This window comes from Crinia signifera, chromosome 2, assembly GCF_055691185.1.
Source record: "Crinia signifera chromosome 2, ASM5569118v1, whole genome shotgun sequence".
NCBI classification, from domain to species: Eukaryota; Metazoa; Chordata; class Amphibia; order Anura; family Myobatrachidae; genus Crinia; species Crinia signifera.
The window spans coordinates 45,893,368-45,912,273 of record NC_139218.1 but is presented as its reverse complement, the minus strand read 5'-3'; the positions used below and the strand labels follow the sequence as shown (position 1 = coordinate 45,912,273).

Below are 18,906 nucleotides of genomic sequence, written 5' to 3'. Positions count from 1 at the left end.
CAGGGGCACGGCTGTCGAGCTTGCTCGACAGCCGTACCCCTTACATTGAATACCCCCCTTAATATGAATGCATACGACTGGCATCGCCGTCGTATGGCATTTGCAAAATCGTATTCCGAAGGAAAATGTACTGATAAGTCATATTTGACTGATTCGTATTTTCCGATGGCGTATGGATTCATATTTTTCCGATAAGAATTCATATTTTTAAATACAAATTCGTATTTTTAAATACAAATTTGTATTTAAAATTATGAATTTGTATAGGCTGCAGTGTTAAGAAAAATTAATAATAAAAAAAAAAAACAGAGCCGGTCCTGATTTAAAAAAAAAAATCAAGGAGAAAAACAAATAGGTTTCCCCTTATTTTTTAAAACCAGCACCAGGCCCAAGGGCCGTTCCTGGTTCCCAAAATATGGGGACAAAATGAGTAGTGGTCCCCTGTATTTTCAGAACCAGCACCAGGCTTAACCAGCCAGGTTGAGACTTTTTATACAAGTACCCCCAGCCAAAGCATTAACCACTGACCGGTCAGCCTGGGCAGGGGTCCTGGGGGAATAGTGACCCCCCTCCAGAATTTACTTACCCATGGTATACAATAGTTTTATTCTATTTTTTACACATTTATCAGCCCAATGCCCACCACACAGGGGCATTGGGGAACGAACCAGGCCTCAGCCTTGGTAGGTAAATTCTGGAGGGGGGGACCCCTTCATTGGGGGAGTCCCCAGTCCCCCAGGACGCCTACCCAGGCTGACCGGTCAGGGGGTTAATGTGCTGGCTGGGGGGGACTTGTATAAAAAGTCTCCCCCGAGTGTGGCATTACCCTGCTGGCTGGTTGGGCCTGGTGTTGTTGGCTCCTAAAATAAAATACTGGGGACCCCTACTGGGCCTGGTGCTGGTTTTAAAACATAAGGGGAACCCTAATCATCCCCCCCCCCCCCCCGATTTTTTAAAACCAGGACTGGCTCTGTGAGCCTGGGGCTGGTAACTGCCATGGGAAAGGGGGGCTGCGCTGCGCCCTTTTTAAAAATAATTGATTTTTATCTTTTTTTTTTTTTTTTTTTAACACTGAAGCCTGAACGGATCTGACAGATCCATACAGACTCTTCTGCCAAATATGTCTGGAAATTTTACCGGCAATTAACAGCCGTATCCTGCTAATTGCCAGTAATCACTGGCCGTATTGTCAATAAAAATTAGGAATCACCACTCTTTTGAATGGTGATTCCTATTTGTATTTTTCGATGGTGTATACATTCATATTTGTATATACAGGTTGAGTATCCCGTATCCGAATATCCGTTATCCGAATTATTCCGAAAACCATACATTCCAAGAAAGTGAAAAAAAAAAAATGTTTTTTTGCTAAAAACTCACTGGGGACATTTGTAACAGCCCTACTGAGGACATGATATGTAACTGGCACTATATATGTACAAGACAATGATTGCTTGGCCTTCAAATTCAATATCTGAGATAGTACACAAATTTTGTTTCATGTTTTGAAACCTTGTTTTTTGAACAAATAAAATATATTTGTGTGCATTTCATGTGGTAATATTTGTGTGTATTTTATGTGTTTATACAGCATAAATGCAAGATACTTCAAAATACATCATTTAAATATTAAAATATTCCGAAATACGGAATAATCCGCTATCCAAAATTCTCCTGGTCCCGAGCATTTTGGATACGGGATACTCAACCTGTACAAATACCAATGTGCAAAGAATACGAATTTACATATTTTCGGGATAGTAAATCCCGAAAATACAAATATGTATAAAATAGGTGTATTTTTGTATACGAATACGCCTATTTAATATTTTTTTTTTCATAGTAAATTTCCCCAAATCTGTTTACGCACCAAGCTAGATGCAAATGCTCAGTTTCCAACTACAGATGGGTCTTGTCCCATCTTTGCAGGGGATGGCGCTGGCGTCGCCAGCCGCCATCCCCCGCCAGCGCCATGGCGATGGTGAGAAGGGGACGCGCGCGCACGAGCGGCGCGCGCGTCCCCTTCCGACGGCGCTTCGATCCGTTCCCCCGGGTCCCCGCCTGCTTGCCGGCGGTAACCCGGGGTCCCCGCCGCCTGCCCGCACCCCCCCCTAACCCCCCCTAGCCCTGTCCGTCTCCCTGAGGCGGAGACGGACAGGGTTTCCGTCGCGCTAGCGACGGAGACTGAGACGCGCGTGCGCGTGAGACGCACGCGCGTCTCAGTCTCCTCGCTGGCGAGGCTGCTGGCGGGTCGCCAGCGCGTACGTTCTGGCGACCCGCCAGCAAGGATGGGACAAGACCCATCTGTAGTTACATCCATTTAGCAGCATCCGTCTGACTTCCATGCTACTGTGAATAGCCCTGAATATCTGCCTGCTGCTTCCTGGTTTAACGCATTGGTACCTACAGCTATCACTACCTATATACAGCTATGGTAGTGGTCTGGATTGGGGACATCCTCTTTTTATTTAGATGCATATTGCAGGCTGCCCTATAGTCAATCCAGCAATATCTTTACCATTATTCAAGAACATACTTTGTTCTCTCTATAACCAAGAACCTTTGAAGGATCTAGTTCAGCCCAGCAAGGTACAATACCTTGTATATGAATGGTATGGGAATCTGGATTTATTTTTATTAGCCCTTATTTTTAAATATTTCAACATGTACATGCATTAATGTTTTATACCCCGTGAGATTATTTGATTATATATTGTGTTGTATTAATAAGTTGTATTTCATATTTATTCCGTGTGTTATTTAATAATAAGCGCCGCCTGTTTTGTGTTTGCGCTTTGCAAATACCTACTGATGTGGCTGCTAAATCAGACCATTTTTGTTGGCTATGATCAAGACACTTTTGCAATATGGCAGCTACAGATGGGTCTTGTCCCATCTTTGCAGGGGATGGCGCTGGCGTCGCCAGCCGCCATCCCCCGCCAGCGCCATGGCGATGGTGAGAAGGGGACGCGCGCGCACGAGCGGCGCGCGCGTCCCCTTCCGACGGCGCTTCGATCCGTTCCCCCGGGTCCCCGCCTGCTTGCCGGCGGTAACCCGGGGTCCCCGCCGCCTGCCCGCACCCCCCCCCTAACCCCCCCTAGCCCTGTCCGTCTCCCTGAGGCGGAGACGGACAGGGTTTCCGTCGCGCTAGCGACGGAGACTGAGACGCGCGTGCGCGTGAGACGCACGCGCGTCTCAGTCTCCTCGCTGGCGAGGCTGCTGGCGGGTCGCCAGCGCGTACGTTCTGGCGACCCGCCAGCAAGGATGGGACAAGACCCATCTGTACTCTATATTAACTGTCTCAATTTAGACTGGAAAATTCAGAATATGGGGGCAAGCCATGCCATCACAACAGTACAGAGCTTTTGGAAAAGGAATTTAGGAGGCACTCTAGTACTTCAGCCTGGCACTGCCCCCTTGGGACATGGTGCCACCTAACACAAGATGGCCGTCCCTCCACACGTGCCCCGATCACCCACACTTCTCAGCAGCATGCTCACTAATTATACACAACTACTGCTCACATTCTACAGCAATAAATAACACTTGTTGATAATCATAACATGTTAAAAAAAAGTTGACTAAATTAATGTAAAAACATTTAGAAGTAAATCACATAACCCTGCATCCGTGTAACAGACACTTACACCTTGTAACCTCTAATACTATAAAATAAAACAAGTAGGCAGGTCAATGCATCCCCAATGTACAATTTCCTGAAATATGTTGTGCTGCTGTGAATGTTCTGAGGACCTGATGGGTTCCAGGTTGTTCTGTTATTAGAACTTAAAAACCGGATTCACACGGAGAATGAATAGGGAAGACACAATAAAAGGTGCTTCTTAACAACATGCATCTTCATCTGTGGTAATATGCTTCAAGGCATTGATCTAGCCTATAATGCACATTTTATATAAAAGCATCCTGTTCTGGATGTCAACCTGTTCTTGTATTGTATACATATAGTTAATAGAATGTATAAACCCAGGATACTACCATAAAGAGATCCACAAGTATTCCCATCAGTAGGAAATATCGGTAGAGCAAAGAGCCAAAAAGAACTTTATATGTAGAAGTGCAAGTGCTTTGTTATTAGTGTAAGTGATATTCTACTGTGTGCATAAGAATATGGGGACTAACTTAAAGACTGGTATCCGATTAGCACAGTAATTGAATGTAGCCAATTACCATCGTCAAGACTATCCAGTTAGACTCAATGCCGGCACTTATTGTGAATATTGTGAAAGCAAATCACCAATACACATTCATTTATTTGTCGATTACAGCCACGAAAATACATAGGCATGCACCTTTTCCCAAATAATATGAGTTTCTGCATGAAAAAGGAAAATATTTTGGATGAAAAAAATGGGAACTAATTGGATGGAGGAAAAAAAAAATCATCACCAAAAAACAAAAACAGATATCCATATATCCAGAAAACCCTGTGTCTCATGCCCACAAAAATATCGGGTCTAATTGAATACCACAAGCGGGTATTCAATTAATTCCCAAGAGGGTGTTCAGTTAAGTCCATTTTTTAGATCAGACTTTAGTATTAAATTGCGGCCATTTTTTAGGATGGTTTTTAGTCATGTTTTGCTGATAGCGCTTAAAATGTAAAGAAAAAAGTGGAAACTGCATTGGCGAAACATGACTAAAAAACTATCAATTTGGAATTTCTATTACTGCGCTAATATTAGGAACATGAAAATAGGTATGGAGAATTAAAGGAATACACAATAAAGATAAATAAATTGTTTTGTAATAATTTTAAAAAAATATACACAACCAGTTGTAATAGTACAGTATATATGTAAATTATATTGGCCCAATTCGTTTAGTGTTTATGGGACTTTAGACTAACTAGAAAGATTAAGGGGGGTATTCAATCTGGTGTCACGACTGTTGGGCTGGCCCAACAACCGTGATCTGGTCTCGTTCTCGGCCCAACATCAGCTCTGCAGGTGGGATTCAATGTCCCGCCTGCCGAGCACCAACAAGGGGGCGTGACTGTGAGATATGGCCGTAAAATCATCTAGCTGTGGCCGGGAGCTCAACAATTCCCAGCCGTTCTCAGCAGAATGGGCACGACTGCTTGTAAAGTCGGGCACGTTCTGCCAAGATCCTGGTTTAAAGCTGTCAGGGAAGAGAGCATTGAATAGGGCCCTGCCGCTATTTCCCCATTCAGAAATAGCGGTGAGGGATTGAATATCCCCTTAAGGATGGTTTCGGGCTGCTTCAAAAAAAATAAATAAAAAACAGGCATGATTTGTGTACTGCATATATTAGGATATTGATGATGGAAAGTGACAACATAGGCATCGAAGATGAAAACGGAGCTCAGCACTGGGTTGAGAAAACCCTTAGCAGTCACAGGTCTACCCATAGACTAGCATTGTTCTGCACCACCCATCCCATCCTTAATCTATATCTGATCTATAAATTCTCCCATCTCAGGGCTGACCATTTACCTTCAATAGCTGCTTCCTGACATCTTCTGTGATCCGCTGCAGCTTCTGCGGATGTAGCATCAGATCGTCTGCATGAACAACACTTGCCTGACTAAGGGGGGTATTCAATCCTGGATAACGGCTGTCGATCCCTCCCGACAGCCGTGATCCAGGCCAGTTTACGTTTTGCCCGACAGCAAATAGGCAGGCGGGATTTAATGTCCCGCCTGCCGATCGGCGAAAAGTGGGCGTTTTGCCGTAACGGCCGCGGATTGTCGATCTGCGGCCAGGATCGGGACAAATCGAAAGCTGATAACGGCAGAACGGGCCCGACAGCTTCTGAAGTCGGGTCCATTATGCCGTGATCATTGAAAAGGGACCCGCCGCTATTCCCCCATCAGGAATAGTGGCGGAGCATTGAATACCCCCCTAAACCTCAGGTTACACAGGACCGACAGGGTTTTCACACTGCCGGGGCCAGGAAATGGCTTCTGTATGCCTACAAAATGGGGGGAGGGGACCCCCCATTTTGCAAATCACTTAAGGTTGCTGCCTACAAGCAGATCGAGGCCTTTGCGTGTATCGCCCCATGCACAGATCTCTCACCATAGGCCTCATTGTGTGTAACTCTGCAATCAGGCCCACTGTTTGCACGGTCTTCTATGATGTCATATACCGTACAGACTGTATATTATTACTAGCACTGTAGCACATGAATAAGATATTGAAGAAGGAGGCTGTGCTAAGCATAGGACGGTGATCTTTAGCAGAATCCCTTCCAGGAAGTGTCTGTTTGCATCCGACACATCCCCAAATGTTGACAGCTAAAGGCTGTAGCTGACTCTCTCTCGGCAAGTGCGTTAATGACTAGGAAATGCCAAGCACATGGGTCATTATTGCCTCTTCAAAGCACAATAGCGGGAAGCGGCAGAATATCCTTTGTAATACGCTTTGATGTTGCTTTTCATTGATGAGAAATACAGCTTCATCTTCATTTACAGAACTGCACACAACTTCCATACGGAAAAATCAATAGATCACTATTGGAGGGCTCGACGTGCTTTGTTCATCTTCTGCTTAACAAACACAGGGCGATGTAACACGCGCAGATGTGCAACCACACATTGGGAAGGATATACCCAGGGCCGGTGCTAGGGTGTTCGGCGCCCCCCTGCAAACTAAAAATTTGCGCCCTCAGCGCTTGCCGAAGGCGCACTCTGAAAAAAACACATAATGGGCTTAGTAGCAACAATGCCATATCTAGACATTTTGGTGCCCTGTGCCAGAAAATAAATTGGTGCCCCTGTCCCCCACATCCCCCTCCCATACACACACATACATACTAAAACCAGCGCATGCCAAAATTTACACCGTAAAGCCTATTACACATTATGGCACACACCATAGTGCCCATAACACATTGTCACACACCATAATTCCTATTACATGTTATAACCCACTGTAATGCCTATTACATATTATACCACACGCCATAATGCCTATTACATATTACAACACACCATAATGCCTATTACATATTATGCCACATAAGTGGTGCTTACCTACGTGCTCATTGCCAGGAGTTACCTGCTCGTTGCCAGGGGTTTATTGCTCAAATACAGGGGTTACATGCTCCTTGCTAGGGGTTTCATTTCATTTAATTTGTGTGGTTTTAGATAAGCATATTAAATTGCTTTTAAAATAAGCAGTTTATCTATTATAACTCTGCTTTCCCTGGTGATCTAGGATGAAAGCACTCAGCAAGTGTTTATTACCAAACAACCTACCCCTCCCCCCTTTCCCAGCAGTTTTGGGGTTGGTGGCAGCCAGCCCAGTACACCTACCCTAGGCAGTGAAGAGAAAGCAGGGCTGGTCCATGCTGTAGCTGCTGCTCCAGGTGTTTGCTGCGCATGTCACACAAAGCACAGCAACAATGCAGCTGCACAGCGGTGTCCAGGCTATTGCTGACAATCCTGAAAACTGGACGGACTCGCGATGGGGAAGACCCGAACTAGCAATAGCCGATGCGGTAGAGTCAGCTCTGCATTGTTGCTTCCGGCACTGCTGTCTGTATGACAGGCGCAGTACAAGAGGCACCCAGCAGAAGCAGAGTGTGTGATAGTGCAGGGAGAGACTGAGCGCCTCTTCAGCCTGGCGCCTCCCTGCACCGCAGGAGCCGCTGAGTGGGTAGCGCCGGCCCTGGATATACCCATAGCACAAACAGTCCAGCAACTTTGAATGTGATTGGAGAAAGACAGTCTAATTACCGATCAATCAGTAACATATAGCTGCACTTCTATCTGTATTAAGAGATACAAAGTGTATGTAAAGCTCTGGACAAGAGGAGAGATTGATGCCGCATCAAATGCAGACATACCGCAGCCATCTGAAGCTTTTGGTGCTGGGTAAAATATTCCCATCATTTAAATAAATTTCAGCTGGAATCTAATAACATTTACCAGCCAGGAATAACAAAATATTCTTTAACAGATATGCATGCATCACATAGCATGGTAATTTGATTTTGCACCCATGGGCGTTCCGAAACAATGTTAGTTATGAGCAGAGCGTTTTAACAGACTGCTAGAAGCAGATTCTCAGAGCTCACTTGCAGCATTGTGCGCTGCGTACTCCGTGAGCGTTCCCATAAAACGCTGTGTTTCACAGAATGGTAATGCCGCGAATCGCTACAGGCAATGTAAATGTGAAGTCATTGCTTTTCTGAATGAATGACTGTGCACAAGTCCATCTCCTGACAGATTAAATATAAAGTACGCTCCGGGGGGGGGGGTTCTGAGTGCACAGAAATAGAAGCCCCACCCAGAATGTTTCCTGTTTTTTTATATGCTGAAAACAGCAGTGTTTTGGCCATACCCCCATCCATAGATACACAAATTATGTCACAAGAGGTCAGTTAAAGTCAGGTCAGGGATAGGGGGGGGGGGGGTCGGTTTAGGCACCAGTGGGGGGGACTTAGGGTTAGGTTGCTGCTGGAGGGGGGGGGGGGGTAGGCATCAGAGTATGAATGCTGGTATCCTGTGTGCCGGTCATCCATATGTATCAGATTGTACTCAGCCTTAAGTACACTTGGTGGCTAATTCTGAAACAGATGTAAAGTGGCTGGGTAATACTAATGTACTTGTTTGTGTTTTCTTGATAACTTATACATACAATAACTCACTTATAAAATATTGGGGGGTATTTATCTTGGATGGAAAAAAAATTGTGAGAGATAGCAGGACTTCTCAGCAGACTCCAAGGTTTATTTACTAAGATGGGAGTTCTATTGAATATGAGATGTTGCTAAGGGCAACCAATCAAATTATCTATTATCTTCTAGAGTAATAAATAAGAAGTAGATTCTGATTGGTTGCTATGGGCAACATCCCATCATCAGTAGTACTCCCATCTTTGTAACTAAAAGCCTCCATGTCTTTGGGTTTCTGTGATACAAGACAAAGGTATAGGCCCCCATAAACTAACTCAGGGGTGAATTTATGAAGCTTGGAGAAGTGTTATCTATCCCCATAAAGAACGTTATGAGCAAGGTGCTAATGGTTCAGCCAATCAGCTACAATATGTAAATTGACAGGTAAGAGCTGATTGGCTGAACCATTATCACCTTGCTCATAACGTTCTTTATGGGGATAGATAACACTTCTCCAAGCTTCATAAATTCACCTCTCAATTTGGGCGGATGTCACCTTATCCCAACGGAATGGGCCGAGAAATTGACCCAAATCGGGTCAGTGTCATGTCCCCTCAGATTCGATGCGCCGCCCGGACCGAAGTCGGAGGTCGGACCGGCACGCAGGGGTCGCATGCGGTCAGTCACAAGTTAAAAGGACAACTTGTGATGGATCGAATTTTACCCTGTCGCCGGGGGAAGATCCCAGGCAGCTCGCGGGTGATCGGCTGGGTGTACAGCTTATGAGTGGTTGCATCCCGGATAATCAATGAGTACAGTATAATATTTCAAATCATCTGCCTTTCATGTCCAGGAGGCTTGCTCCTACACTATCCACGCCACCACTAATTGTCTTTAGTAACCAGGTGGCGAGCGAAGCAGAGCGAGCCACCGTGCCCGAAGCGTTTGGGCCCCTTGTTCCGACATTGCTAATTCTCTATCCACCCCCTCTCCTCCCCTGTCAAGTGACAAGGTTCTTTAGCCCACTTGAATTTAGACCTAACCTTATTGTTATTCACAGAATAAGCGAAAGTAAGAGAAAGTAATTGTACATTCTATATAGTACGGATGTGGTAGGTATTTGTATACAATACACTGCTCTGCCCTATTACAAAGGGCATAAAGTGAAGAACAGAGGAAAAAGCTAGTTGATTCACAACAATTTTGCAATACTGTGTCAGGCTCTTGATGCGATACTAAAAGTCTGCAATAAAAGATACTTCTGGGATATGAACTGAGACAAATTAGGGCACAGTAAAGAACAGACACGAACTGGGAAAGAAAAAAAATGAAGACAAACAAAATTAATTTTGAGGAAGAAAAATATCAGTGCTTTGATTTTGCTGTCAGGGGAGAAGAGGGGTTCTGAAAGATATTTAAACATCAAAGAAACTGACAGAAACAATTTACTTGATGTTTCAAGGTTTCATCCACCAATGACCATTAGGAGGCTGACCTGCGCTCCCCGCTCCTGGAGAGGGGGGGGGGGGATGCTGGGCACGGATACAGGAATGAAATGGAGGGAAAAATAAGACTGACAGAGACGGTGTAATTGAAGAAGTCCTGACATGACACTTTTGAAAATAATGGGGTTTGATAGACAGAAACGTCTCAGACAATAATCATCCACAACATGGGGGGAAATATGCAGTGGTGCTTGTTTCTGCATACTAAACTTGTCTGGGGACGGTTAAAGGCACAGCACGTATTTGTCAGGTAAATAGCTATCCTTCTCGACAAGCAATTAAACACCCACACTTCTGTGCATGGGGTCAGGCTGTGTCGACATTGTATATGGTAACAAGGCATTATATCATAGGAAACAAAAAACACAAAAGCTGAAAAATTTGCTGATTCTGTCAGCACTTGAGATAAGAGAAGAGGAACTTGTCTTGTGTAATGTACAATATTCATGCACTCAATAGGATAAACCAATATCACAGTGCATGCGAGGATAATGCCACATTTACCAGTACAGTACACACTAGTGTAGAACAGAATAAATACCAATACATAAGATGGTAGAAGTACCCCACGTCTTTGTATCTGCAATGGTTACAGGGTTGGTTGCAGCATTCCTTCAGTAGTTAATGGAAATTAGGACCACCTGTATTTGGCTCGAACACATAAGACTAAAGCTGGGTACACACTCGCAGATTTGATCTGAAGATATATGTACAGACGGATCAGGCAGCTTGTTCGCCATACACTTTCTGATTAACATTAAAACGTGCTGTTAATCACCGATGGCTCCTGCAGCGGCTGTATGGGCGGTTGTTAGATCGATCATACACACAGAATGTGTTGCACAGCCGACACAATGTATCTGTGAACGACGCTGTTAACGGATATCGATGGTACACACTGGCTGATGGTCGGAGGACCTTGTATAAAAAAAGTGTCCCCCAGCTGTGGCATGACACCGTTGGCTGTTGGAGCCCAGTGCTGGTTCCAAAATACGGGGGGGGGGGGGGGAAATGGGGGTCCCCAGTATTTTTGGATCCAGGACTGGTCCAAGAGCCTGGTGCTGGACTCTTAAATATGGGGGACCCCTACATGTTTTTGTCTCCTGTATTTTTTAAATCAGGACCGGTTAAAAGAGCCTGGGGCTGGTTATGCTCAGAACCCCATGCCGTTTTTTTTTTTTTAACTAAATACAGCACATTTCCATGTCTAAAAAAAAACAAAACAAAAAAACACATCGCACATGTGCATTAATTCACACGTTTTAATGACTGAAATTCGCACTTAAATGACCAAAAATCGCATGACATCGCATTTTTTCACACCGTAGTTGGAATCACTATGTTTGCGAATTTGACAAAAAAAATATGCGATTTCAAAACATGCGATTTCGGAACATGACTTCTGGTACGGAAAAGTGCTAACAAGTGTCGTCTTTAAATGAAGTATTGTGTATTATGCGCTTTTGCAAATGTTATATTAATAGAAACCAGGATATTGTCAACATTTTATTGTTCTTATAAACAATATGAAAACACAAATTAACAAATATTAACAGACAAAATATATAGGGAAATCTATATACATATCAAGAATCTCTGAATCATTCTAGTAACAGGAGTTATTTAGAGAGGACGATAGGTAGGAAGCGGAGACAATACGTTCTGCAATATGGAAGGCGGCATGTTCATGCTGTGGTGGGTTCCTATATGGTGGCGGGACTGCAAATGGGAACCAGTGATCTGGATCAGAGCATGGTACAGGTGTGACAGTAACTGTTAGCATTAATAATTGCAGCATGTAATGGGTAGATTCAGGGACTTTTTTCAAATTAACCATCTGCAAATGGTTTAGTTTCATGCTAAAAGCATTCAGGTGGAACGTTTTTGATGTCATTAATTCTGCTTTTGTCATCTTTGGTTCCTGCAGCTGTTTTTATATTGCTGTTCTCTCAGGTGCTCTAGCATACAAGATGTTCTCCTATGTTCTAAGAGCCTCAATCTCTATGTAGTAAGGATCCGCATTCTCCCTTATACATTGGGATTCACTCTGCGCAGAATCAGCAGACAACGCAGAACCTTCCTGTTCCATGTCCTGCTCTGTCTTCTCAGTGACAGGTCTCCTTTTCATTTGACTCACAGTCCATCTCCTCAATGTTATTTAAAGTTCTGAAAGGGAATACATTTACAAATAAACTTTAAATGTTATTTAGAGTTGGACTCAAATGTGAGATGCCAACTGTATAGCTAGCACATGTGTCTGGACTTCAAACAATGGGAGCAGATGGGCCAGGAGTACAATAGGAGGCGTGTTTGGCTCAGTACCGCACTCATTTTATTTCCAATCCGGACCCCTTGTCAAAGAGAGTTCTACTTCCCTGGGGACAAGACGTGCATCTGGAAAACAGCGCAATAAAAACAGCAAGACATTAAAGATCTCAATGCAGTATTACCCGAACTGCAATTCTAAGGTTCTTTTCCAAGGAAATATTCTGGTTGGCTGCGAGTTCCTCTTTGAAGCAATCCCTCACATTCTTCTGTTACGTACCCACAAGTTGCTCTAAAAATAGAAAAATAATAAAATTAACGTATTTGTTTTTTGTTCTTAATGTTTTGTTAGCATAGTATTCCCCAACTTCGGTCCTCAAGGAACACTAAAGGTGCATACACACTGTACAATTGTTTGCCCAATTTCATTCATTTTAGCCCTTCTGAATGATATTGGTCAAAATATCTTTCAGTGTGTACACTGAAAGACACTGATGACCAATTTCCCTTGAACCAAGTGTCCTGAACGAAAGATGTTGATGAAAGACGAACGATCTAGCTACAGTTTTTTTGGCTTTTTTTTTTTTTTTTAAAGATATCCAAATTGAGTTGCATGCACAGTTGACGAACAACTGGCGGGTGTGCGCATCATCATTCATCGTTCGTCGCATACACACTGAAAGATATCTTGACCAATATCGTTCAGAAGAGCCAAAATGAACGACAATGGTCCAAAAAAATTGGTCAAACAAATTGTACAGTGTGTATGCACCTTAAGGGGTCAATTTATTAAGATGGAAATTCTATTGCAGATGAGATGTTGCCCAAAGCAACCAATCAAATTCTACACTGTACTTCTTATTAATTTAGCATCTTCAAAAAGATAATATACATAATTTAATGGTTGCTATGGGCAACATCCCATCTTAGTAAATAAATATTAATGCATTAAACGGTACTTATGTAGTATCTGGGCTGCCGATTTTTTGATTGTATGCCTTAAGTTAAGGCATACAATCAGATGCGATGCGATGCGATATCGCATCACATACGACCATGCGATGCGATGCGATGCGATGACCCGATTTTTCCATAGGATTCAATGTTAAAATGGACTGAGTCCATTTTAACATGGAATTCAATGGGAAAAAGGGGTCCTTTTCATACCCCTACTATCCAAGTGGGCATGGAGTTGGATATAAACCTGTGGCGAGCGTAGCGAGCCACCGAGCCCGAAGCGTGGCGAGCGAAGCGAGCCCCGCGAGGGGACGGTATTCTGTGTCCCCTCGTGGGGCTCGCTACGCTCGCCACGCTTCGGGCTCGGTGGCTCGCTACGCTCGCCACAGGTTTATATCCAACTCCATGCCCACTTGGATAGTAGGGGTATGAAAAGGACCCCTTTTCCCATTGAATTCTATGTTAAAATGGACAGAGTCCATTTTAACATTGAATCCTATGGAAAAATCGGGTCCATCGCATCGCATGCGATATGGTCGGGTGCGATGCGATGCGATGGACCCGATTTCAAAATCGGCAGCCCAGTTACTACATAAGTACCCATTAAACGTTACCATCTGCGATGTGCATGGTTCTTAATTTGTAATGTTATGTATTCTTCATAACCCCTTAAGCTCAGAGGTAGGGCGCAGCCTATATTCAGGACTATGTTCAGGATTTTGGAATGCGCCAACATTACCAGAAATTACTTTTTAATATCTTATTCTGCCCAAGAAAATTATTAAATTTTTCATGAACTACAGGGGATTTATTTTAGAAGCGTATTGCAATAAATAGCTTTTTTAAGCCTGTTAGCGAGTGTAAACCAGACAAAGGCCAAAAAAAGAATACACTTTTTCATACATTATTCCCATGGTTGCTTTTACATAAATCAGAATAATCCTAGAAAATTACCCTGGAACGTATTCATCTAAGTCTCACGAGGACATGATACCAAACGTGTACATTTAATAAGCGTTTTATGCCCTTTTAGGAACAAAATTAGTGATAAAACTTTTATTCAACATTTTTATGCTCGATTTTCAATTTTTCAACCAAAAGTGGCCTTTGGGAGTCAGAAATTTCAAGACTTCTCCTATATTTGTAATATTAATAGTAATCCCTTGCCTGGAATAGCGGATTTAGCTATACCCAGGAAAACAACAGACCTGCGGACAAGGGGGGGTTATTCTAATTTCTTTGGTCCCTGTGCGTTCGCAAGAGTCGGTCAGCTGACATCAGCAGCCCACTTGCTTCCCACACAGGGTGCTCGCAGATCAGAGACACCAAAGAGGTAGGTGTGTGTGTGTGTGTGTGTGTGGGGGGGGTGTTTGAGACAGCACTGCGGACGGCATTTAGTCCACACTCAACGCTGCAAAATTGCGTTTGAACCAGAATAAGATCCAAGGAGTGGATAACAAGGTGATTCCTATGCCAACAGGTTAACAACCTGGTGCCATCGCAGGGTACAAATATTACAGAGCGACAACCAAATGTAATTATACATATAATAATAATATTTGTATTACTGTGGTCGAGTATACGTTATCCGGATATCCGAAAACTGTATGTTTTCAGATAATTATTATTATTTTTTTTACGCAGACCCCCCCCACCCCCGGTGGTCCTCCGGTTTTCCCCCCGACGTCCACGCCGTCCATCAGGTTCGTCTTCAGAGGCATCCCCGTCCAAAGGATGCATTGCACGGGTGACATAATCCTTGGGACTGGGGATACCACTGAAGACGAACTTGATGGCTGCCGTGGACGTCGGGGGGGCCGCCGTGGACGTCGGGGGGGCCGCCGTGGACTTGATGAGCATGTTAAAAAAAAAAAATCCAGAAAAAAACCTTATCCAAAATGCTCGTGGTCCATAGCATTTCAGAAAAAAAAGGAATACTCAACCTGTATTATTAAAAAAACCACAGAAACATTAACAAAGAATGATATTGTTACCTTGCTGTTCCGGCTTGTCTCTATATAGAAGTCCTCAGATGCCTGGACAAGCTGAGTTATTTGGCATCACGTTTATCTCCTGTCTCAGCGCTCTTGCTGCTCCTCCACCAGCCCTCTATAGTGAGTACACAGGAAGTAGCAACACGGGAAATGCACCTAGGTGATTGGCTGATGGATGCAATGGACTGCCCATAGAATTTGATTGTTTGCGAACACAGCGCACAATCTTAAAATGATTGAATTCTTGTCAAAACACATTTATGTGGACATGTCCAAATGTATAGTATTATTTCTGGGGACTGTATCAGAGCATGCGTTAAATCGATTTTAAAATTAACATCTAGGTTATATCATGAAATATAGAAAACAATACGCGAAAATTAAAATTTCATATAACTGCTAACATTTTAGTATATTAATGCTGCAGAAAGATCGTAGTGTATCATGTGATACTGCAACTGATATTTATCGCAAACCGATTTCCCACGTGTGTCACCATTGAACATATATGGAAATTGTTGAAGTAGATACAGAGATGGTGAATAGTTAGTGAGTACGATGGAGCAAGCTGTTAGCAATTGAAATACTGGTACTTGTGTAGTTTCATGGCGGCAGTTACGTAGTCAGCGTAGCATCCCTGTCAGAATGAGCGCAGTGTTCCCGCGGCCAGAGTAGTTAAAAGTAGTATATTGTTTCCGTGAGAATTAGCGTAGCGTAGAATCAGCGTAGTGTTACCGCAGCCGCTTAACGTAGCCAGCGTCCCTGTTAGAGCCAGCGTACTGTTCCCGCGGCCAGAGTAGTCAGTCAGCAGTACGCAGTACATTGTAGAAGTTATGGCTGCCGACAAATTAACCATTTTTAACCTGCCGCAGACGGAGGGGGAGTCGGTGAATTTCTTGCAGCTTCACCACTTTCTCCCTGGGACCAAGACTTGTCCTAATGGCCATCCAATGCGACTTAATGTGAATGAGCGGATGTGACGATGCCACAAAAAAAGGTTAGTGTCCGGGCCACACAGTGGTTTCATGGATGCCATCTCACGTTTATGACGCTCATTGGCTTTGTGTTTTGTTGGGTGGAGGATCTAACCAGCATCATGTTTTGTGAGCTTCATCTCTCCATTTTGGAAAAAAACACAGTTCAGTATAACAACCTTATGCGGGAGGCCTGCACCATGGACCTAATGTCGCAGCCCCAACGCCGGATTGGCGGTCCATGCAAAATAGTTGAGGTAGACGAGAGCCTCTTTGTACTGAGGAAAAGTCATGTGGGACGCATGCTGCCTCAACAGTGGTTGTTCGGAGGCATTTCCAGAGACACCGGTGAGTTACTTGTGTAGTGAAACTACACAAGTAAGGCAGCCGTTGGCTATACTAATAACGTAGTGCAAGCTGCCGCCGTGAAACTACACAAGCACCAAAACACTTAATACATCTTCCCAGATAAGGGACCCTGGATGATCCCCCAACCCACCGATCAACAGGCAGTGATGATCGGTGGTCTGTTGGGGGGGACGGGGGGACACAGGGATATTCAGCATTTAAAAAGTCCTGATTCCGCGATCCACGCCGCGGTCAGTGGATTGTGATTTATTAACATGCTTAATATACCCGGTACCCCAACGCAAGCTTTAGTCAGGAAGATAAATTGGCCTACAGTGATTAATCTGGATTCTACAGGTCTGAGTTATTTGTGTCAGAGTCCTCTGACTGCAGACAGAAGTGTAACGAGAGTCAAAACTGATTTTAAGTATAGTCTGGTTATCATTCAGTTTTTTGTATGTGTGCCAGTCATAGGTTGTATGTGTATAGTGTAATTAGGAGAGCAGGTTTAAATACATTTATAGGTCCACTCGGCCCATTTTGTTGTAACATGAGTCACACATGCTGAGCCAGATTCAGTTCATGCTCGCTAAGCAGCGGTCGCTCACTGCTCAGCGGCCAAATGCCCGCCCCCTTGCCACTGAATCCCCTTTGTAACATGCAAGGGGATGTACGCGAACACATCCCTGTGCATGCGGCCAAAGGGGGGAGAAATCATTCGATGGTTGCAGACCATCGAATGATTTCTATCCCCTTCGGAAATAAGTCAGTCTAAACTGACTTCTATTTCCGTTGGAGTCCCCCGAAGAGGGGGGGCGCTGGCGTCATGTGACATCAGCCAGACGCCCCGCCCTCCTTCCTGCTAACATTTTCATGGTGGCTCACATAAAACTCTGGGCCTGTGTCCACCACATTTGGAGCGAACGGTTCGGCGAGTGCCAGGCAAATATGCGCACACGCAGACCCCCACCATCGAAGCGGGTTCCTGAATTATCCACACTGTACGTTATAAACAATAATATGTAACTACTAAAACTGTACAATATATTCTGCTTCTGAGCAATAATTAGGACTACCTACCCATATATTATGGTCATATTTTTTTATCATATTGAATTTCAGCGTTCTCTTTGTGTTTGGTGCGTTTAAACTTTTAAAAATAGACATGAAATGTAACATGAGTCACATGGAATGGCTGCTCATCTGCATGTATGAGATTTTCATGAGGTAAAAGTAGCCCTTTATACCAAATAAAAAGTATAGTTGTTCATTATAATGTGTTTTATTTTACTCAAAAGTTGTTTTATACAAAAAGCAATCGTCATTCTAAAAAAAAATAAAAAAAAAATTGCCAAGTAAAACAAAATAACCAATTAAAATAGAGAGGTGTGAAGAGCACAATTAAATCTGTGCAACATTGCACCTGTTCTGTAACAGAAACCTTGTGACGAGGTGCTAGACTCTAAACATTGCTGCACTTGTATCCACAGAAACAGCACGGTCTCTGCTGGTCCAGCTCGGAGCTGGGATGTACCACAGTCACAGCTGAAGACACCGAAATTAAAATCAGTCAAGAAAGACTGTAGGTATTTGAACCGCTGACATATATCATTTGTGCTGAGTGCTCTTCAGTAGCAGCCGTCAGCAGCGCTGACAAGACGAGTTTCTGGGAAATGTCTGATGAGAATAAAGGGGGTGGTTGGGGGGAGCACAAAGCAATCTTACCTGCATGATTTAAAAGGGTCTCCAGTTCTTCTTTGGCCACAACCATTCTGAGCTTGTCACTACTGTCAATGACAAAAATAATAGCCTGGCCTTCTCTGCAGCATGGGAAGACAGGAAACAGATTTATCGTCAGAGGTATCATTCACAGCAAGAGCGGGTAGAGAACAAAGCAGGCCTTATGGGTTCGTTTTTTTATTAACCATCTCACCCGAAATAGTTATTTTAGCATATCGGCTTGTACATGATGACAATATAACATGAACATATTGGTAGCAACAGGATGCCGGCTGACTACGTTCATAACATTCTCCCAAGTCTCTGATGATTTGCAATACTACACAGATGTGCCCTCATACACCTAGCCTCAATACGCCACTTGGCACAACAGAGATGCGCCTAGTGGTACAGTATATCCTCTTTTTTTGCACTAAGGTGCATCATTGTATCTTCATACAATGCAACCAAAACACTTATAAAAGCACAATGAAAATTTGCGTTAAACAAAAAGCTGCGGCTGATGCATTGTACCGCGTCGTA

The 18,906-nt window shown here is 43.7% G+C and overlaps 1 protein-coding gene and 1 long non-coding RNA gene across 6 annotated transcripts in view; both read right to left on the bottom strand.

Annotated features, from left to right (window-relative positions):
• ARL6 (ARF like GTPase 6) overlaps window positions 1–18,906 on the bottom strand; it is a 72,752-nt gene that overhangs the window by 26,030 nt on the left and 27,816 nt on the right. For all 5 annotated transcript variants that reach the window (XM_083171953.1, XM_083171952.1, XM_083171950.1 and 2 more), the window contains one exon: window positions 18,370–18,464. In XM_083171953.1, coding sequence (XP_083028079.1) covers window positions 18,370–18,464 — 95 coding nt within the window. The remainder of the gene's footprint in view (window positions 1–18,369; window positions 18,465–18,906) is intronic.
• Window positions 12,416–16,789, bottom strand: LOC146059597 (uncharacterized). The gene is made up of 2 exons (XR_014470286.1): window positions 15,323–16,789; window positions 12,416–12,663 (listed from the first exon to the last, which is right to left on the bottom strand). It is a non-coding gene; the product is annotated as an uncharacterized LOC146059597 (long non-coding RNA).